General features: G+C 32.3%; 1 protein-coding gene across 1 annotated transcript in view; it reads right to left on the minus strand.

Moving 5' to 3' along the window:
- The window catches only part of LOC111622781 (ryanodine receptor-like), a 420,607-nt gene that overhangs the window by 49,367 nt on the left and 346,871 nt on the right, over positions 1–24,369 (minus strand). Inside the window, exon 97 of the mRNA XM_023365203.1 lies at positions 8,395–8,507. Within this exon, the coding sequence (XP_023220971.1) occupies positions 8,395–8,507 (113 nt within the window). The remainder of the gene's footprint in view (positions 1–8,394; positions 8,508–24,369) is intronic.

The following is a 24,369-nucleotide window of genomic DNA, read 5'->3' on the forward strand; positions in this document are numbered from 1 at the left end:
AACTCAAAAGTCAATATCTAAATAATTCTCTGAAATAATAACATTATATACAGGAGAAGGGAATTAACTGGAAATTTAGCAGCTTTCAAGATACAAGTTCAAATAGCCAAACGATTGCCCAATTGATCAGGCTATAATTAATATGCCTTTTTGCCCTTTTTTTATAACTCTATTTAAAATTTATTTTGTATTACAAGTACAATCTATATATTAACAGGACTTATTATACTGGAATTATGGATGCAGATATTTAGTCTTACAGTTCAAAAATAATGTTCTTTATTTAGTTCACCTGGTGAACTAAATAAAGAACATTATTTTTNAATGAACCTTGGTTTGATGTACAGTACTTTAGTGAAAATAAATGAAATACTCAAGATCAGCATTAAAATTCAGTTTTATAAAACAAAGTTTTATATATTTGATTACATAATTGTATTTTAGATTATTGTAGTTAATTGATATATGATTAAAAATCATTTTAGGAAATAGAGACTATTATATAACAAAGGAAGATACAAATGTATGCTCTTTTTAAATTTAAATTATTTTGTTTGTAACCAAATGATCTGTCAGATTTTTATCAGACTGTTTTAAGTGTAATTAATAATCTGGAACAAAATAATTTGGCTAGAGGTAGGCAGTTAGGCTGCCATCTTGTGACAAATATAATAAGTCTAAATAAATAAATAAATTCTAATACTAAGCCAAACAATCACTGTAATTAATCAGGCTATTAATATGCTATATTTAATAATTAGAAACTAAGTAATTTGGTACTAGAGGTATGTGTTAGGTGCAATCTCTTACCTAAATTAATAATTATAATTTTAATAACTTATTAAATAATTTACAATGTTTTGAGTTTCAGGAAGTTGATATAAATTTTAATATAATTTAGAATACAGTATCCTGGAAGAAAAGAATTGATCCAAAGCTGATTCTTTTCTCTTTTTCTGATAAAAGTAAAATAAACATTTTTGGCTCTTTATTAAATGCTTCTTCGTAATTAAGATTGTTTTATTTTTATATTGTGTTTATATCCTGAATTTTAATGCTGATCTTGAGTATTTCATTTACTTTCACTAAAGTACATCAAACCAAGATTCATTATATATTCAAATGATACATACTTTATATATATTGAGACATTTTAGTTGAATTAATACTTATTAATTAATTTAGAAAGTTTTAAAAGAAAAGAATCAGCGCAAGGCGGAACTCAAAATCACAACTTCCACATACCATGTGGTCGTGTTTTCAGTTATGCTACATGGACCCCGTCTGATCTTTGCTTCCAGAACTATTACTTTAGATATACTATACTGGTTACTCACAGCACCCACCTTTAAGCCAAATTACATTTTAGTTGAAGTATACCAGATTTATCTCTTACTAAATTTCATTAAAAAGTATTATTTAATGTATATTGATATTAATAGAATTTTTAATAGCAGCTAAAAGTATGTTGGACTAAAAATAAATATTATTAATAAACAAAATTATGATAAATGTCTACACTCTACGACAAAGAATAACTCTAAATGATCAAGAGATCAGAAATATGAATTTATACATATATCCAGGATTTAAAAAAAATAACATTTCATTGGGTAACCATTCAGTCACACCTGAGAAGAACTCCAAGGCGTTGGAAAATGTTTGTGCAATGTTTGTATTATACGCACCAGACGTTGGTTCTGTGTCTGTTGTACATATATCCTGATGTGGAATGGTGTGTATATATTAAAAAATAAACAAATAAATTTGGAGGAAGAAGGTAAAGAGAAGAAATAAACTGAAGGATTCAGCTTGACTGAATAATTTATGGAAAGATGAAATATGTATTTAAAGACAATATTGTAGTGTACATTAAAAGAAAAGCATTTTATCAATGTAAATTTCCTTTTATGTTATGGAAATGAAACATGGACTCTGACAAAAGACGGGAACATATGTTAAACATTATCCAGGGAAAGATGGGGTAGAATAGTTCAGGTTAATGCTTAAAGAGAGGAAAATACATAATAAATGCAAAATAAAGATGGGTCAGGCAAGTGTCAAAATTGAGAAATGAGAGATGGACAAACCTAGCAATGATAGTAAAAGACCAATCAGCAATTGGAGAAATGGAACTATTAGGAAAATTATGGTGAAATGGATGATAAAAACAAATTAAAGAAAGTAGTGGAAATTGTTCAGTGAGATCTTTATTCAAAAACAGATCATAAATGATTGATCAAGAAACCAAAAATATCTATTATTTTTGAATAAAGATAATTTTTTTCGTATAAAAATTTTCAGAATTTTTAGATTTAAAGTCTAATTAAAAATGTTTCTTTTTGCCATTTTACAATTTAATTGCGAAAAGTGCAAAGATTATTTTTGTTCTGAAAAATTTTTTAGTGACTGACAACTTCAAAAGTATTATAGTAATTATTATTTTTTAAAAAGATATAAGTATTTTAAAACATTTTTCAAGAATTTGCAATAATTTTAAAATAATTAATTAAATGTTTCAATTTCAAATAATTAAAAAATCTGTTATGATTGGCATTTGTTGAGTATTATTTACAATCAACAAGTTAATAATTTGAAGCTTTTCAGCATTTTCATACCAAAACTCCTTGACTTCTTCCAATGCGGCCCAGAGAAACAAAAAGGTTGGACACCCCTGATTTAAAATTTTAAAAAAAGTGGAATTGCAGCCTGATCATTTAGGTGATTGTTGGATGTTTCTATATACTTTTGAGATGTTTGTTATGCTCAAATAGGTGTGTGTAATAATAATAATAATTAATGCATGAATTGCATAGAAAATGAACAAAGAAGATCTAAAGATGCGTTATGCATAAATATGTCTTTGGAGGTTTTGAGAAAAATCACAATGGTAAATGAATGTCTGAGAAACACAAAAAATTTTTCACATTTTCTAAAGATGCTGTTAGTAATTTACAAAGCTTACTGGATCCTAATGGTTCTAAATTCTTATTTGAAATGACTTATTAAATCAATAAATTTATTAGCTTAGCAACTTCACATGAAAATTTAAAAGAATGATTTTACTGGTCTTTGTTCTATTGATTCTAAATTTTCAGAAAATCTTTTAACAAGATAAACCTAAAAATAAAAAATGAACCTTGGTTTGATGTACAGTACTTTAGTGAAAATAAATGAAATACTCAAGATCAGCATTAAAATTCAGTTTTATAAAACAAAGTTTTATATATTTGATTACATAATTGTATTTTAGATTATTGTAGTTAATTGATATATGATTAAAAATCATTTTAGGAAATAGAGACTATTATATAACAAAGGAAGATACAAATGTATGCTCTTTTTAAATTTAAATTATTTTGTTTGTAACCAAATGATCTGTCAGATTTTTATCAGACTGTTTTAAGTGTAATTAATAATCTGGAACAAAATAATTTGGCTAGAGGTAGGCAGTTAGGCTGCCATCTTGTGACAAATATAATAAGTCTAAATAAATAAATAAATTCTAATACTAAGCCAAACAATCACTGTAATTAATCAGGCTATTAATATGCTATATTTAATAATTAGAAACTAAGTAATTTGGTACTAGAGGTATGTGTTAGGTGCAATCTCTTACCTAAATTAATAATTATAATTTTAATAACTTATTAAATAATTTACAATGTTTTGAGTTTCAGGAAGTTGATATAAATTTTAATATAATTTAGAATACAGTATCCTGGAAGAAAAGAATTGATCCAAAGCTGATTCTTTTCTCTTCTTCTGATAAAAGTAAAATAAACATTTTTGGCTCTTTATTAAATGTTTCTTCATAATTAAGATTGTTTTATTTTTATATTGTGTTTATATCCTGAATTTTAATGCTGATCTTGAGTATTTCATTTACTTTCACTAAAGTACATCAAACCAAGNGGAATAAGGAGAAAACTAACATTGTATATATATTGACATGATGTTAAGGAATTTAATAATAAAACTGAAAATTATAAAATTATTAAAACTCAGTTTTATAATTTTCAAAAAACTGCATACCACCCCTTTTAGTTGATGCCAAGAATAACTAAAGGGAGTAAATAAGAAATTACACCTCAATGCAAAATTTCCAGCAAAGAAATTCAATATTCTAACGTTTTCAGCCACTATTTCATCGGCCCTCGTCAGGAACTGTAGAATGGAAAAACTGTTATATAAATAGAATGCTGTTGCATTCTAATGTTAAAAGTTTCAAATACATTTGAATAAAGGCTGTGACATATCTTATATGACATATATTATGAGTCTAGATAGTATTTACATTTGGTACATGAATGACATCCGTGTTGATGCAGGCTCCATTCCTGTCCACCCTGTATATCATAATATATGTCACATAAGATACATCATAGCCTTTATTCGAATGCATTTGAAACTTTTAACATTAGAATGCAACAGCATTCTATTTATAGAATGGTTTTTCCATTCTACAGTTCCTGATAAGGGCTGATAAAATAGTGACCGAAAACATTAGAATATTGAATTTCTTTGCTGAAAATTTTGCATTGAGATGTAATTTCTTATCTACATGTACAGTTTCAGTTTTCTGGTACAGTTGGTGTTTAATGGAAGTAATACACATTTTTTGAAAATTTCTTTTACAAATTTTGTCCAATTTCTTTCCTTAATTTAGTTTATTCTTCTAAGTTTGTACTATTGTGCCTTTCTAAAATCTACTTATATTTAATAATCCTCATCTGAACTTATCTTACAAAAACCAGAGCTGCGGAGTCAATAAATAAACACTCAACTCAGACTCTGCTTCCTAATAATTTTGATATACCGACTCTGACTCCGATTCCGGCAAAATTAAAAACCAAGTCATTTTATTGGGGGCAGAGGTATAAAATACTTTTATAGTTAGTATTTTTAATATTTAACTTACATTAATATTTATTTGTATAAAAAAATTAATTTTTAACAAATATTTAATAAGAAGAGAAAGGGGGGCAATAAAATTCAACATCTACATATCTTTATTCTACAAAGTTCACTCTAATTTCAGCACTGGAGTAAAATCCTGACTTCCCTAAACCTGTTGCCAGTGCACAACACGTATAAGATATATACAGCAGGTGACAAACGTTTTCGAACTATCTCACAGTTCTTCCTCAGGTCAACTAGCTTAGGATTGCTTCTAAATGCAAACAGAGTGTGTGGAATTNGTAGAATAGTTCAGGTTAATGCTTAAAGAGAGGAAAATACATAATAAATGCAAAATAAAGATGGGTCAGGCAAGTGTCAAAATTGAGAAATGAGAGATGGACAAACCTAGCAATGATAGTAAAAGACCAATCAGCAATTGGAGAAATGGAACTATTAGGAAAATTATGGTGAAATGGATGATAAAAACAAATTAAAGAAAGTAGTGGAAATTGTTCAGTGAGATCTTTATTCAAAAACAGATCATAAATGATTGATCAAGAAACCAAAAATATCTATTATTTTTGAATAAAGATAATTTTTTTCGTATAAAAATTTTCAGAATTTTTAGATTTAAAGTCTAATTAAAAATGTTTCTTTTTGCCATTTTACAATTTAATTGCGAAAAGTGCAAAGATTATTTTTGTTCTGAAAAATTTTTTAGTGACTGACAACTTCAAAAGTATTATAGTAATTATTATTTTTTAAAAAGATATAAGTATTTTAAAACATTTTTCAAGAATTTGCAATAATTTTAAAATAATTAATTAAATGTTTCAATTTCAAATAATTAAAAAATCTGTTATGATTGGCATTTGTTGAGTATTATTTACAATCAACAAGTTAATAATTTGAAGCTTTTCAGCATTTTCATATGAATACAGATATCTATTATAATTACTATAAATGATACATGTGTGCAAGAAATTGTTTTTATATACATTTAATTAATTTATTTATTTGAAAAAATATTATTAACATTCTACACCACCAGCAAGTTGCAGTATAACTTTTGAATTACACTAAGATATAATGAATTTATGTAGTATATAAAAAACATATATATGACTACTTGCTCAAAATTAAATATATTCAATTATTCTGTGGAAAATGAAATATTGGAATATTAACAATTCAATGTATAATGAAAAATTAAATTATAAGAAGTGTTTTTAAAATGATTAAAAAATAGCAAAATATTATTACTGTATTATAAAGTTTATTGAAATGCATTATATTTTTATGCAGTCAACTCTAAACATGCTATTGAAGAGAATTAGTGAGAAAAGTTATTTTAAGATTATATTGTGCAATCTTTTCTCTATTTCCCTTTACCTTGGTAAGCTATGAAGAGAAGTCATTCTGAAACAGGCAATCACAGCACGTTTCCTTGAAGTAGAAACCAAACTGCGTACCACCCCCTTTAGTTGTCCCTGGGGATGGTCAATCTAATTTGATAACACAAAGAACAGAAAAAAATAAAAGATAAGAAGATGTTTAAATTAAATAAATAGAAGAAATGTAAGAAAATAAAATTAAATTTGATTAAAAAATTATAAAGAGTTATATTTAAGTAAAATATATAATCTTTTTTTTTCAAATAAAATATGCTAATGATATAATAAGATAAAACTTGCCAATTATAAAGTAAATTTCAAGCTTTTTCATATCAAAATTCATAAACAATATTGTTTTAACAACTATATTTTTGTTAATATTTCATTCCATAGCATTAATGAGTTTGGACAGAAGTAATAACAGTACAAAATTAAATAGTATTACTTAACAAAAAATGAAGCTATATAAAAAATTTTTTGAAAGCAAGACAATATTATGAAAATGTACAAAACATTATCTATTGGATAAATTTTGAAAATTATTTTATATGTTTAGTAGATTAAATAATACTAACTGCAGTGTATATTGTTATTTCAAATAATTCTTAAACTTTTGTGGTATAAAACTATAAAACAAAATTACAGGAATTTAAAGTATTTAATTGTATTACATATACTCTGATATGCTACTTGAAAAATATTTGTTTACATTCTGAAATTCACTATGTTAAAAAGTAGTTTCTACAAAATTAACACTGACAACTACTGTTCAAGAAACACATTCAGACCTTAAATAAGTTAAGAAAGATTCATATTTAATCCATGACCTTTGGATACCAGAATGTTGTAGGATATCTAATCTGAAAAATATAGGATTTATGTAATAAATTCATAATATTTTCTGTTTGTTTTTTGATTGTTTATAATTCATAAAAAAAATATAAACCTAATTATATTAATATCTTCTGGAATAAGGAGAAAACTAACATTGTATATATATTGACATGATGTTAAGGAATTTAATAATAAAACTGAAAATTATAAAATTATTAAAACTCAGTTTTATAATTTTCAAAAAACTGCATACCACCCCTTTTAGTTGATGCCAAGAATAACTAAAGGGAGTAAATAAGAAATTACACCTCAATGCAAAATTTCCAGCAAAGAAATTCAATATTCTAACGTTTTCACCCACTATTTCATCGGCCCTCGTCAGGAACTGTAGAATGGAAAAACCATTCTATAAATAGAATGCTGTTGCATTCTAATGTTAAAAGTTTCAAATACATTCGAATAAAGGCTATGATGTATCTTATATGACATATATTATGAGTCTAGATAGTATTTACATTTGGTACATGAATGACAACCGTGTTGATGGAGGCTCCATTCCTGTCCACCCTGTATATCATAATATATGTCATATAAGATACATCATAGCCTTTATTCGAATGCATTTGAAACTTTTAACATTAGAATGCAACAGCATTCTATTTATAGAATGGTTTTTTCATTCTACAGTTCCTGATGAGGGCTGATAAAATAGTGGCCGAAAACATTAGAATATTGAATTTCTTTGCTGAAAATTTTGCATTGAGATGTAATTTCTTATCTACATGTACAGTTTCAGTTTTCTGGTACAGTTGGTGTTTAATGGAAGTAATACACATTTTTTGAAAATTTCTTTTACAAATTTTGTCCAATTTCTTNTTAATTTATTTATTTGAAAAAATATTATTAACATTCTACACCACCAGCAAGTTGCAGTATAACTTTTGAATTACACTAAGATATGATGAATTTATGTAGTATATAAAAAACATATATATGACTACTTGCTCAAAATTAAATATATTCAATTATTCTGTGGAAAATGAAATATTGGAATATTAACAATTCAATGTATAATGAAAAATTAAATTATAAGAAGTGTTTTTAAAATGATTAAAAAATAGCAAAATATTATTACTGTATTATAAAGTTTATTGAAATGCATTATATTTTTATGCAGTCAACTCTAAACATGCTATTGAAGAGAATTAGTGAGAAAAGTTATTTTAAGATTATATTGTGCAATCTTTTCTCTATTTCCCTTTACCTTGGTAAGCTATGAAGAGAAGTCATTCTGAAACAGGCAATCACAGCACGTTTCCTTGAAGTAGAAACCAAACTGCGTACCACCCCCTTTAGTTGTCCCTGGGGATGGTCAATCTAATTTGATAACACAAAGAACAGAAAAAAATAAAAGATAAGAAGATGTTTAAATTAAATAAATAGAAGAAATGTAAGAAAATAAAATTAAATTTGATTAAAAAATTATAAAGAGTTATATTTAAGTAAAATATATAATCTTTTTTTTTCAAATAAAATATGCTAATGATATAATAAGATAAAACTTGCCAATTATAAAGTAAATTTCAAGCTTTTTCATATCAAAATTCATAAACAATATTGTTTTAACAACTATATTTTTGTTAATATTTCATTCCATAGCATTAATGAGTTTGGACAGAAGTAATAACAGTACAAAATTAAATAGTATTACTTAACAAAAAATGAAGCTATATAAAAAATTTTTTGAAAGCAAGACAATATTATGAAAATGTACAAAACATTATCTATTGGATAAATTTTGAAAATTATTTTATATGTTTAGTAGATTAAATAATACTAACTGCAGTGTATATTGTTATTTCAAATAATTCTTAAACTTTTGTGGTATAAAACTAGAAAACAAAATTACAGGAATTTAAAGTATTTAATTGTATTACATATACTCTGATATGCTACTTGAAAAATATTTGTTTACATTCTGAAATTCACTATTCACTAAAAGTAGTTTCTACAAAATTAACACTGACAACTACTGTTCAAGAAACACATTCAGACCTTAAATAAGTTAAGAAAGATTCATATTTAATCCATGACCTTTGGATACCAGAATATTGTAGGATATCTAATCTGAAAAATATAGGATTTATGTAATAAATTTGTAATATTTTCTGTTTGTTTTTTGATTGTTTATAATTCATAAAAAAATATAAACCTAATTACTATATATTAATATCTTGTGGAATAAGGAGAAAACTAACATTGTATATATATTGACATGATGTTAAGGAATTTAATAATAAAACTGAAAATTATAAAATTATTAAAACTCAGTTTTATAATTTTCAAAAAACTGCATACCACCCCTTTTAGTTGATGCCAAGAATAACTAAAGGGAGTAAATAAGAAATTACACCTCAATGCAAAATTTCCAGCAAAGAAATTCAATATTCTAACGTTTTCAGCCACTATTTCATCGGCCCTCGTCAGGAACTGTAGAATGGAAAAACTGTTATATAAATAGAATGCTGTTGCATTCTAATGTTAAAAGTTTCAAATACATTTGAATAAAGGCTGTGACATATCTTATATGACATATATTATGAGTCTAGATAGTATTTACATTTGGTACATGAATGACATCCGTGTTGATGCAGGCTCCATTCCTGTCCACCCTGTATATCATAATATATGTCACATAAGATACATCATAGCCTTTATTCGAATGCATTTGAAACTTTTAACATTAGAATGCAACAGCATTCTATTTATAGAATGGTTTTTCCATTCTACAGTTCCTGATAAGGGCTGATAAAATAGTGACCGAAAACATTAGAATATTGAATTTCTTTGCTGAAAATTTTGCATTGAGATGTAATTTCTTATCTACATGTACAGTTTCAGTTTTCTGGTACAGTTGGTGTTTAATGGAAGTAATACACATTTTTTGAAAATTTCTTTTACAAATTTTGTCCAATTTCTTTCCTTAATTTAGTTTATTCTTCTAAGTTTGTACTATTGTGCCTTTCTAAAATCTACTTATATTCAATAATCCTCATCTGAACTTATCTTACAAAAACCAGAGCTGCGGAGTCAATAAATAAACACTCAACTCAGACTCCGCTTCCTAATAATTTTGATAGACAGACTCTGACTCCGACTCCGGCAAAATTAAAAACCAAGTCATTTTATTGGGGGCAGAGGTATAAAATACTTTTATAGTTAGTATTTTTAATATTTAACTTACATTAATATTTATTTGTATAAAAAAATTAATTTTTAACAAATATTTAATAAGAAGAGAAAGGGGGGCAATAAAATTCAACATCTACATATCTTTATTCTACAAAGTTCACTCTAATTTCAGCACTGGAGTAAAATCCTGACTTCCCTAAACCTGTTGCCAGTGCACAACACGTAAAAGATATATACAGCAGGTGACAAACGTTTTCGAACTATCTCACAGTTCTTCCTCAGGTCAACTAGCTTAGGATTGCTTCTAAATGCAAACAGAGTGTGTGGAATTCAACGGGATCAAATGTCATTTCAATGAAGTCAGTCTCACTTGACATGCGTGGTAGTGAGCTGGTGGAGGTAGCCATGGGTCGACATCTAATAGGGATTGCCAGGCCAGTGACAGATTTAGCTCTTCCTTCCAATTGACACATGCTACTTGGCCAGCTTTATAAATGGCTATGAATTCTAGCCATTTAAGTGGTCCTGGTGGGGTGTGCTGACGATGACTGTAGCTCTATCAAATTGCGCTTCGACATCTGGATCAGATGCATGCATAGCAAGCGCAGTGGTGAACCACCCATGTTGGATATCCATTCGGTGTTCCCTTATATGGGTATTTAAGGAACACTTGGTAGATCCAATGTATAACAAGTCCTTGTCCCACCTGTTGTCTTTAAGTGGGATAGAATAAACTCCGGGAAGTCTGGTGCGATCTGAAGGGTCTTTTTCATTCCGTAGGATGTCAAAAATCATGGGACATCTCTTGTATGCTACCTGTGCCCAATGTTTGCTGGCTATCTGCATATGCATCGCTCTAAGTGATGGAAACTCATGGCGAACCATCAGGTTCCTGGTTGGCATTATCACCCATGGTGGAGGTTTGTTCCAAGTGTCGGTATCGCTCAAGTAAACGGCGTGTCAGGGTCGGGTAGAGGGGTGTATTGGTTGCTATCTTCTTAATTCGGGTTAACTTAGCTGTTAGCGCTTGTTTGGTTGATGAATGTGAAAACTCCCTTCTGACTAGAGCATTAAAAGCCACTTTGTACAGGAATGGGTCGCATGAACTGACAAGTATCAACAACAACCCTTTCAGTTTGACGATAGGAATGGAGCAGACTAGCATAGAGGAGGTCCACCTCCTTGTTGTTAACAATAGAATAGAAGGATCCGCCATCCACATGTCAGTATACCACAAACTGTCTGCTACTTCCACATTCATACCAGCCAGTTTGTGTGACCCATTCTCATACAAAGCAGTGGCTTTTAACACTCTAGTCAGAAGGGTACCTAGATTTCCGGGTGTGCCCTATGGTATTCTAGAGAAATATGTTCCCAGATATAAAAATAAATACTGTATAGTTACTCTATTATACCATTTCATTACAGAAATACTGCTCTTTTTGTTAACACATCATTATTATATTTATTATTAACACATCATCATATTATTTTTAGATAAATACACCCAAAGAAAATGGATAGATTTCTCAAAAAGAAGCATAATATTGAAGAATCCAATTCTGGAAGTGAGCAAAAGTTAAGTGCAAGTAAGAAAGCAAAATCACAGCTTACTTGCAAATATAATGAAAGTTATTGAAGCTTTGGTTTCATTTGGACCAAAAGTAAAGATCATCCTTTACTGCTATGTTTAGTATGTGAATGTAAAATGGCAAATGAATCATTGCTTCCTAGTAAATTGAGTAAACATTTTAAAACTACACTCTCTAATTTACAAGATAAATCTATAATATAAAGAAATTGCTTTTAGCCCTTGATTTAATCAAATTAATTAAAAACCTACTAATGTGAGGTAGGGATAAGTCCTTATCCCTACCTCACATTAGTAGGTTTTTAATTAATTTGATTAAATCAAGGGCTAAAAGCAATTTCTTTATATTATAGATTTATCTTGTAAATTAGAGAGTGTAGTTTTAAAATGTTTACTCAATTTACTAGGAAGCAATGATTCATTTGCCATTTTACATTCACATACTAAACATAGCAGTAAAGGATGATCTTTACTTTTGGTCCAAATGAAACCAAAGCTTCAATAACTTTCATTATATTTGCAAGTAAGCTGTGATTTTGCTTTCTTACTTGCACTTAACTTTTGCTCACTTCCAGAATTGGATTCTTCAATATTATGCTTCTTTTTGAGAAATCTATCCATTTTCTTTGGGTGTATTTATCTAAAAATAATATGATGATGTGTTAATAATAAATATAATAATGATGTGTTAACAAAAAGAGCAGTATTTCTGTAATGAAATGGTATAATAGAGTAACTATACAGTATTTATTTTTATATCTGGGAACATATTTCTCTAGAATACCATAGGGCACACCCGGAAATCTAGGTACCCTTCTGACTAGAGTGTTAAAAGCCACTGCTTTGTATGAGAATGGGTCACACAAACTGGCTGGTATGAATGTGGAAGTAGCAGACAGTTTGTGGTATACTGACATGTGGATGGAGGATCCTTCTATTCTAATGTTAACAACAAGGAGGTGGACCTCCTCTATGCTAGCCTGCTCCATTCCTATCGTCAAACTGAAAGGGTTGTTGTTGATACTTGTCAGTTCATGCGACTCATTTCTGTACAAAGTGGCTTTTAATGCTCTAGTCAGAAGGGAGTTTTCAACCAAACAAGCGCTAACAGCTAAGTTAGCCCGAATTAAGAAGATAGCAACCAAGCACGGGTACCCGACCCTGACACGCCGTTTACTTGAGCGATACCGACACTTGGAACAAACCTCCACCATGGGTGATAATGCCAACCAGGAACCTGATGGTTCGCCATGTGTTTCCATCACTTAGAGTGATGCATATGCAGATAGCCAGCAAACATTGGGCACAGGTAGCATACAAGAGATGTCCCATGATTTTTGACATCCTACGGAATGAAAAAGACCCTTCAGATTGCACCAGACTTCCCGGAGTTTATTCTATCCCACTTAAAGACAACAGGTGGGACAAGGACTTGTTATACATTGGATCTACCAAGTGTTCCTTAAATACCCATATAAGGGAACACCGAGTGGATATCCAACATGGGTGGTTCACCACTGCACTTGCTATGCATGCATCTGATCCAGATGTCGAAGCGCAATTTGATAGAGCTACAGTCATCGTCAGCACACCCCACCAGGACCACTTAAATGGCTAGAATTCATAGCCATTTATAAAGCTGGCCAAGTAGCATGTGTCAATTGGAAGGAAGAGCTAAATCTGTCACTGGCCTGGCAATCCCTATTAGATGTCGACCCATGGCTACCTCCACCAGCTCACTACCACACATGTCAAGTGAGACTGACTTCATTGAAATGACATTTGATCCCGTTGAATTCCACACACTCTGTTTGCATTTAGAAGCAATCCTAAGCTAGTTGACCTGAGGAAGAACTGTGAGATAGTTCGAAAACGTTTGTCACCTGCTGTATATATCTTATACGTGTTGTGCACTGGCAACAGGTTTAGGGAAGTCAGGATTTTACTCCAGTGCTGAAATTAGAGTGAACTTTGTAGAATAAAGATATGTAGATGTTGAATTTTATTGCCCCCCTTTCTCTTCTTATTAAATATTTGTTAAAAATTAATTTTTTTATACAAATAAATATTAATGTAAGTTAAATATTAAAAATACTAACTATAAAAGTATTTGGGTATATGCCTGGGCTCTGTTCAGAGTAGGGTACCTCCCTATGAGTGTTTCTACCCCCACATAATTTAATTTTGCCTGAGTCAGGAGTCAGAGTTGGCCTACTAAAATTATCCGGAGTCGGAGTCCAGTGTTTCTGACTCTGCAGCCCTGATTTAAACATCCCTAGAAACTTTCTAAATTAAAATTTAGTCTAAATTCTTCCAGAAAGTAGGTTAAATTTAAATTGATATGTTAACACAGGATACTCCTTTATTTCTAGTAGTAGATTTTTTATGCAAAAATTACATTTTATTGAATTTAATTTTTAAGCTAAGATTTCTTTTTCATTTTTTAAAACAATTCTCTGTTTTCTAATCTTGTTTTTCCTTTGTCTTCATTTCTTTGATTTTTTTTAACCAGAACATATACCGTATTTTGACAAGTATAAGTCGCACTTTTTTTACTACTTTTCAGGGCTCAAAATCATGGTGCGTCTTATACTCGACAGGTAACCATTTTTACAGTGAAATTACCTACAATAGTGATCCACTCCAGGGACCAACCTGTGCAGTGGTCCGTTAAGCGGATGGTCCCTCAACCGAATGGCTAGAGTATCTAGATTATCAGAGTAGTGACACACGAGTCATCGCCGCCATGTTCTGTCAACTGTCATCACGTGACCTCTGAGTTTACATTAAGAAATGACGATTATTTCAGTTTAATAAAGTTATCGATTCACCCATCCGCCATATTCTCAAATAAAAAAACGAATAAAATGCATCTTTGGACAATCCCATTAAAACAATTTTTTCTAAATTTTTTTGTCTCAAAATAGGGGTGCGTCTTATACTTGACAGCAACTTATATTCGTCAAAATACGNCAAGATATTTTACCATGTGTCTAGATCTGGTAGCTTTTATTATAGAGGCCTGATCACAGAAGACAGTAATGCCTTGTTGTTTAGCATAAGTGGCAAGGACCATACTGTCAACAGTTTTGTTCACTGAAAGCTTATGCTCATTGATTCTTTTTTTCAAATTCCTCAAAATTGCACCTATATATACTAAGTTAGAGTTGAACCTATGGTCTCTTAGCGGTATTGAGTATATTCCTGTTAAGGAGTTACGTTCATAATCCCCCTTGTCATTCCTTAATATCCTGTATATAGTGGGATTACGTCAATAAACTATTTGTAAGTTCTTATTTTTGGAAACCCTCTTGACAATCGGTTTAAGAAAGGGTATATAATCGAGGACCACTTTTTCTTTTTGGTGGTGTTACTTTTGCCTACTTGCAAGATTATTATCTTTCTTAATGAGAGCCTCTATTCTTTTTCTCCCGTAGCCATGCTGTATGGCAGTTCTTTGTATATACGAGGGCTGTTCGGAAAGTTCGCGGCCTTGCCTAAATGCGGCGCTGCGATCAATTTTATTTTTGGCGGGAATAATTCAGCCATCTGTGCTAGAGATACGATACCAATTTCCGCTTGATTTGTCATAAAGTTTTGCCACGACAGCTTAGCAAATAGTAAGTGTGCATATGCTTTGTCAAAAATGGAGAAGACGGAGACTCGTGCGGTCATAAAATACCTGACGAAAAAGGTTTTATTCCATGTCAAATCAAAGCTGACATGGATGAAGTTTTGGGAGAGTCTGCTCCATTTTACACCACTGTGAAAAAATGGACAGCCCTTTTTAACTATGGCAGAGAGAGTGTGGAAAATGACCCTCGCAGCGGACGGCGGTCAACTGCTGTCACTAAAGAAAATATCGACAAAGTTCACGATTTGGTATTAGCAGATCGCTGTTTGAAAACGCATGAGATAGCTGAGACAACAAGCATCTCTGTCGACCGAGTGCACCACATCCTAACCGAAAATTTGGGTATGACGAAGGTCTCAGCAAGGTGGGTGCCGCATCTGCTGACCGCTGAGCAAAAACGTGTTCGCACCTTGATATCAAAGGAGTGTTTGGGCTTCTACCAGAAAAACCCACAGGATTTCTTGCGTCGGTTTGTGATTACTGACGAAATGTGGACCCATTACTACACTCCTAAAACAAAAGAACAGTTGAAGCAATGGAAACCCCGCAGTTCGCCACCACCAAAGAAGGCAAAGACAGTTCCATCAGCAGGGAAAGTGATGACCTCGGTTTTTTGGGATGCTAAAGGCATCATCTTTATTGACTACCTAGAAAGAGGAAAGACCATCAATGCTGTCTATTACTGTGAACTTTTGGAAAAACTGAAGAAAGAAATCGAAGAAAAGAGGCCACACTTGAGGAAGAAAAAGGTTCTGTTTCACCATGATAATGCACCTGCACATTCCGCCAGAATCACTGAACAAAAGATAAACGAACTTCGCTTCCAATTAGTTACACATCCACCGTACTCACCCGATTTTGCCCCCAGTGACTTCCACCCTTTTCCAAACTTAAAAAAATTCTTGGCTGGAAAGAGATTCCACTCAAATGACGAAGTCATCTCTGAAGTTAACGAGTATTTTGCACACCTTGACAAATCGACCTATTGTGATGGCATAAAAAAGCTAGAACATCGCTGGAATAAGTGCATTGCTAACAAAGGAGACTATATTGAAAAATAAAAAAGTTTTAACATTATTTTGTTTGTTGTTCTATTTGAGGCCGCGAACTTTCCGAACAGCCCTCGTATTGTAATTCCTTAACAGTATCACAAACGTTTGTGCAATGTGTGTGTGCTCTTCTTATCCAAGATTGAAATACCGCCATTTTAATATGCTCTGGATCTGCCAAATTCTTAGGGATGATGATGGGGATAGATGTCGGTTTACGATAAATATTGGTTCGGACTTTCCCTTTTATGCATGTTATAGTCAGATCCAAGAAATTAACGCTACTACTACCTTGTTGCTCCAATTCCAAGGTTAAACCATATGGGTTACTGTTTATCAGATCCATAAAATGCTTGATGTTGCGATTATCCTTCCACAAGATAAAGACATCATCAACATATCTCACATATATCAATATATCTTGTTGTAAGGAAGGGAGGATACTGTTTTCTAGATTATGGAGTACCAACTCACAGAGGACCAACAACATGGGGCTACCCATCGGTACTCCCCTCCCCTGTAGATAAGTTTTTTTATTTTCGAATTCAAAGAAAGATGTGTGACAAATCAAGTCCACTAATTCTAAAATCTGCGTGTGGTATTTGGTAGCGTTATTAACATTAGCGAATAAAAATTCTCTCAGGGCACAAAAGCATGAAGGCAGTTTGATTGATGGGTATAACGCCTTATAATCTAAAACTGTCATCCATTCCTCATTCATGAGTGCAATATTTTCCAGTTTCAGGATCAAGTCCACCGAGTTTTTTACCGAAAAAGGCAAAATCTGCATCTTTTTTTGTATGAATTTAACAAGTTGTTTTTCTATTCTGAAGGTTGGAGCATTACATTTTTCTACCACAGGGCGTAACTGCAAACCAGGTTTATGGGTTTTTCCGAAGGCAAAAATTCTTGGTGTCCTGGGAGCTTGTAAAGTAGCAGCCCTCATATCCAGATAACTGGCTAATGGAGTTAGGGTAAATTTTCTCACACTTTGTTGTAAGGCTTCCAGGTAATTACTTGGGGTAGGAAGACATTTGGTGCTATCGATGTACTCATGCAACTTTTCTCTATAAGAGCTCCATTTGATGAGTAAAACACCTTTTGATTTATCCGCCTTTATGAGAACAACGTCGTTTTTTTGGAGCCATTCTTTCGTTTCTTTAATGTGCCTTTGGAAAAGTAAAGCTGTTTTGTTAGAATACCTCTCCTTCTCAGCATATAATCTTGTTTTCCATCTGCAGTAATCCTGCTCAGTTAAATTCATATTCTTTATGAGTATCTCAACGTTTGGTATGAGGCTTTCCGAACGCAACAGTGGTGTCGGTGCAAAGAAAGGGCTGTATTCCAAGGCGTTTATCAAGCATTGGGGAGGAACGATGTTATCCCAAGTCGTTAAAAATGCTTCTTTTTACACCTGCAGTTTAATATTCTGGCATCTAAACAGCCATTTTAGCTTTTTAATGTATGTGTGTTTCAACCTCTTTTCCAAAGAATGTTCCAAAGCGATCACGCTACTGTTAACCTCTTCTAGAATAGCTTGCTGCTCCTAATACAGATCATGCAGAACGAGAATGAAGTTCAAATTTTTTTTACAATGCCGGTTAAACAGAGTTTTCCCAATGTCTATTCATTGGATTAGCCTTCCTATAGAATGTTGCAGTTTGTTACCTAAGTTGAAGTTTTTGTGCCTCAACAAGGCCATTAGAATTGCAAGACGACGTTTTTATGGAATACTGCATGGTATCATAAAATTAGAAAATGATCTGTATGAAGAGGAGCAAGCTATTCTAGAAGAGGTTAACAGTAGAGTGATTGCTTTGGAACATTCTTTGGAAAAGAGGTTGAAACACACATACATTAAAAAGCTAAAATGGCTGTTTAGGTGCCAGAATATTAAACCGCGGGTGAAAAAAATTTTTTTTATTATTATTTATTAAGCACACAGAAATTTGTATGTATCACTTTCGTTTATAACATGTTACATTTTAATTTTTTACATACCTGTTTATTTGAAATTCATTTGCATAATTTTTCGAATTTCCCATTTCGAATTAGAGAAATAACTTATGATGAATGCTTAATGCGTTTGAAAACATTTTTATGTTATTAAAGAATTATGCTGGATAGTTGAATGGTTTTTATTTTTATTGAATTCTCCAGTAAGCAAGTGTACAATTATGAGAATGTTATCATAACTCACTGCTTTCTTAATAGGGAGGCCTTGATGGCAAAAACACTGGGAGAAAAATTAAAAGAAGTTTTAGATCAAGTAGTTCAGATGATAAGACTTATTAAAAGAAAATCTATCAAATCACATTTATTTGAAAAGCTTTGTATGGATATGGATTCACAACACAGACAGCTGCTTTTACACACTGAGGTGAGGCGGTTGTCAAGAGGAAAAGTACTTACCTGTGTATATGAGCTACAACAAGAACTTGTTGCATTTTTTGAAGAGATGAAACAGGTAAATTTTTGTAATCTCCTTCAGTGCGAATTTTGGATTGTCAGGTTTCAGTATTTTGTCGATATATTTCAGCAGCTCAATATTTTAAATACTAGCATGCAAGGGAAAAAAAAAAAATATTCTCACATCCACTGACAAAATGAAAGCATTTCAGAAAAACTACAGATTTGGAANATGGCAAATGAATCATTGCTTCCTAGTAAATTGAGTAAACATTTTAAAACTACACTCTCTAATTTACAAGATAAATCTATAATATAAAGAAATTGCTTTTAGCCCTTGATTTAATCAAATTAATTAAAAATCTACTAATGTGAGGTAGGGATAAGTCCTTATCCCTACCTCACATTAGTAGGTTTTTAATTAATTTGATAAATCTATAAGTTTTTTCAAGAGATTGTCTGAACAGCAAACAAAAGTGGCAAATTCTTTTAAAAATATAATGACTGCTTCTGATATAGCTCAAATTGCTTCTTATCAAGTCTCAGAACTGATAGCAAAAAATATGAAAGCTCATACTTAAGGTCACTTATTTTGCCTGCATGCAAAAAAATAGTCATGACAATGCTAAGATATGAGGCAGCAATGAAAGTAAGCAAGATTCCTCTGCCCAACAACACTGTTCACAGGTGTATTATAGAAATGTCTTCTGATGTCAAGAAAAATGTATGCAGTAACAAGCTTCAGTATTCAAATTTTGCATTGCAAGTTGATGAGTCAACAGACATTACTAACAGGGTGCAACTCTTAGCATTCATCTGTTTTATTAATGAAAATCAAATAGTAAATCAGTTTCTTTTTTGCAAAGAATTAAGTGTGTCTACAAAAGGTGAAGACAGTTTTAACATTTTGAATAACTATCTTGATAAATGGCAGTTAACATGGAAGTCGTGTGTAGGCATTTATACATAAGACATAAGATTTAAAGTAATTGGCCAAACTCAAAGGTATAGCCAAGGAAGGAATAGGATAGTGAGAAAGGGGTGAGTGAGGGAAGAGAGGAAAGAGAAGGGGTAAGTGTGTAGGGGTAGGGAGGGAAAGGAGAGAGGGGGAAAAGAGATAGATGGGAAAGGAGGGATCCATGGGCTCCTGTCAGGAACTGATTATTGAACAGCTTAAAATAATATACAATTAACAAGGCAGATTGTATAAAATTTGAATGGACAGATGAGATTGGTGGCACCTTATGAGGCTTACATGCAAGACAAAGCAAAGAACCTGTATGCTGAGAATGGAGAGCCAGGATTGGCATGGAGAAGAGTAGGTAGACCGTTTATAATGATGATGTGGAGGTATTTTTTTTTTCCATTTTTATTATCAGGTACTAAATTAAAGTACATATCCGGCCCCGCATATGAGCATTACCAGGATATATTGAATACAATACAATAATTATAATACAGAAAGTACATTGTTGTAATAGGTTAAATATTTAAGTTATAACAATAAATTAAAATACAAATAACAGTGAAAGTAAGCATAATATAAATCACAGTGAAAGTAAGCATAATATAAATCAATTAATAAGTTAAATAAGAAACAAAATACATAATGTATGTAAAACATACAAATAATGTCCAGTCCTGCAACACACGATTATTCAATTGAAATATCGTTCAGATATATCATAGACAAGTTGATGAGATTATGCATGTAGTTTAGCATTATATTATTTGATGTGTTATTTTAGTGATACTTTTAGCAAGTCTGGTGAAGGCATTATAAACTTCAAGAGATGTCCATATGTCTGATAATTGGCAGGTTATTTCCAGTTAATTCCTGGTTGATGTAATAGTAATTTTAGCTCTAGTCATTCATGATCAAATAGTATGCAATCATAAAAATAATGTTTGGAATCATCTGTCACAAGACAAGTAGGGCATTGGTCAGAGTTTCTATTAGTGAACCTAACAAGATATGAAGCGTATTTGCCATGATTGGTGAACAGCTGCGTGGTGAATACCACGCAGCTGGGTGAATACCACTGTATCATGAAGAATTTACGAAAGTCAGGAATGTATTCATGAGTGATATGATGGTCATTGTGATCCCATTCAATTTGCCATAATGAATAGCATGTTCCCAAAGTATACGGCGCAAGGTACATTGGCTGTATTTATTATAAGCAATAGGAGCAGTGATATCATTAGCTGCAGATTTTGCTAAGAAATCTGCCCTTTCGTTGCCTAACGTTCCCTGATGTGTTCTGATCCATGTGATAGCAAAAGTACAGTTGGAAAACCTGAAAAGATGTTTGATTTCCTCAGCAAGTGAGTGGATGCAGCTTTGAGTTGTTGATTAAATTGCACGCAGATAAAGAGTCAGTGTGGATATGAACTGAAATATTATTATAATTACTGTTTATCCAGTCGATGCTCATTTTAATAGCGAAAAGTTCCGCCTGAAACACTGTGCAGTGGTCATCAAGACGATAAGTCTGATTGTATATTTCACGATCTTGCCTGAAGACAACAAAACTACACCCCACTGAATCATTAATTCTTGAGCCATCAGAATATATATCCACATCGGCATAGTTATTGTTTTCAAAAGTGTAATTTAAGAAAATACTGGGGGGAGAGGTGTCACAGTAAGAAGAGTTCCATTCAATGTTATTGTGTAATATCATTCTAGAGTATGTCATAATATTTTTACCCCATTTGGCATGTTGCAATTTCTCTTTCATCATAACTGTTAGGTCTATTGGTAGTTTTTTCGCAATAACTTGTAAGGATTGATTGCTTGTAGTTCGAAATGCTTTGGCTATGAGTAGAAGGGCATGTCTTTGCGATGAGACTAGTTTCCTTTTAGTATGTACCTTATGAGTGGCCCATCCCCATGTTCCACACGCATATGTAATGATAGGAATATATATACTGTCATAAATAATGGACATTGCATCTGCAGATAGTCTCCAGTCTCTTCTGGCTACTTGTGCAAAAGCTTGAAGTATAAATCCTGTATGGTTAGAGATATATTCCACGTGTTTATCCCATGAGAGTCGGAAGTCAAGTATAACACCCAGGTATTTGAGAGTTTTTTCAACTTTGATTGTGTTGTTATTCATTTTAAGATGTGGTGGTCTGAGGTAAAGGTTGTGTTTACCTGATTTGTTGAAAACAATACTTCTGGTCTTTAGAGGATTGAAGTTAAGTTTGTGTTTATTTCCCCATGTGTAAATCTGCTGTAACAGGTTGTTGCCTTTGTACTCAAGGCTAGCCCTTGATCAATCTCCTAGTAGCGTTATGACGTCGTCAGCATAGGCAAAGGAATCTGTTTGTCCGAGGGTTTCTTTAAGAAAGGCATCGAAAGTGATATTCCAAAGCAGGGGTCCACAGACATACCTCTGTGGGTAGCCTCTTGTAATGATTTTATTCACCTGATGCTGTCCATACTGAATAGTTGCAGTACTGTTATTTAAATAATCTTTAAATAGTTGTAGGATGTTACGAGGATATTTTAACTTTTGCAACTGATGTGTAATAAATGGCCACCAAGCAGAGTCAAATGCTTTAGAAATGTCTAAGCTCACTCCAAGAACATATTTGTTGCCATCAAGTAAACGTTTAACTGTATTAACCATAGATTCAATTGCGTCCTTGGCCGATCGTTGTGGCCGAAAGCCGTACTGTTTGTTGCTTAGACATTTATTATGCTCAACATGCCAGTTGAGCCTGTTTGTCATCAACCATTCAAATATCTTACCCAATACAGGTAGTAGGGAAATTGATCTCGCATCACTTGAAGAGCCCGGTTTTGGGACAGGGACAATTTGTGTGTGTTTCCATGCACAAGGAAAAATTTATATAATGCCTGTCTACACATGGTGTAGACAGGCATTATATAAATTAAATAAGTGTTGTGGAATTATAGCCCACAGATTGAGTGCAATTTCATTAGTAATTTCGCCAGGGCCCGGAGCTTTGCCTTTTTTGAGATAACAGAAGGCCTGTTGAATTTCCTTGTACTTGAATTGTGGAATGTCTACTGTATCATCTAAATCGCTAAATTCAGCACGAATAGAACATTGCCAGTCTGTGTCACTCTCTGGATCGTCATCAGGACAGAAGGCATCCAGTTGGGATGTTAACGTTTGGATAAGAGTAGGTGGGTTAGAATCTTCAGTACTTAGGTCCGTTATAATTTTTGTTTTTCGCAGTTTATTGTTGCACATTTTTGTTATGAATCCCCAATGGTTCTTAGATGTGGAGGGATTTCAGACGAGATCCGGTGAGTCTTGATTACTGTGTGCGGGTGATGTTGGTGAGGTATTCTGTCTGTTGATTGGAGTGTGGTAGTCCGCTAACCTCAGGTTGTTATTGTACTGCACAAAAGTCCAGTAGGTGTCCCTGTCTTCAATGAGGGCGTTGAGGAGACATGGACCAATGGTTACCTTGCGCATTAGTGGTTGACAGTGTTGAATAAATTTCGTGCAGGTAAAGATGAGGTGGAATCATCCTTTCCCTGAATGTTACAGTCACATAGTCCATTTCCTTTGTTAAGGAACCTGTGTAAATAACTTTTGAAGTTACCATGCCCTGTTAGGATTTGAGTAAAAACGTGGGTTGTGCTCAGATGCTTCGGGTAAGGCCTCCTGATGACATCTGGGATAAATTGAAAGGTGTTGCGTCTAGTGGGGCTGTTTTCCCAGTCAGATTGCCACCAAGCCAAGGCATTTATACAGATGGCGTCCCTTTCATGATAGACTGTGTTAAGGGTCTTACATCTTTTGTAAAAAAACAAAATGAGAATGTTATAAAAATAAAAACCATTCAACTATCCAGCATAATTCTTTAATAACATAAAAACGTTTTCAAACGCATTAAGCGTTCATCATCAGTTATTTCTCTAATTCGAAATGGGAAATTCGAAAAATTACGCAAATGAATTTCAAATAAATGGTTATGTAAAAAATTAAAAGGTAACATGTATATATAAACAAAAGTGATACATACAAATTTCCGTGTGTTTAATAAATAATAATAAAAATAAATAAATAAATAAAATATCTATCAAGGATCATCCTAAGCCCAATTAAGCCTTTTATATAGATCTATGCCAATTCATCGCAAAAAGATTTCCAAGCAGACGAAAGCCCATCGGCATCCCTATAGTTGATACACTGCGTGCTCTTCTGTGCCCTGTGGATTTCCAGCTTTTCAAGATATTTTACCGTGTGTCTAGATCTGGTAGCTTTTATTATAGAGGCCTGATCCCAGAAGACAGTAATGCCTTGTTGTTTAGCATAAGTGGCAAGGACCATACTGTCAACTGTTTTGTTCACTGAAAGCTTATGTTCATTGATT

The sequence above is a fragment of the Centruroides sculpturatus genome, unplaced genomic scaffold, assembly GCF_000671375.1.
Source record: "Centruroides sculpturatus isolate CEXI.00-Female unplaced genomic scaffold, Cexi_2.0 scaffold157, whole genome shotgun sequence".
Taxonomy (NCBI): Eukaryota; Metazoa; Arthropoda; class Arachnida; order Scorpiones; family Buthidae; genus Centruroides; species Centruroides sculpturatus.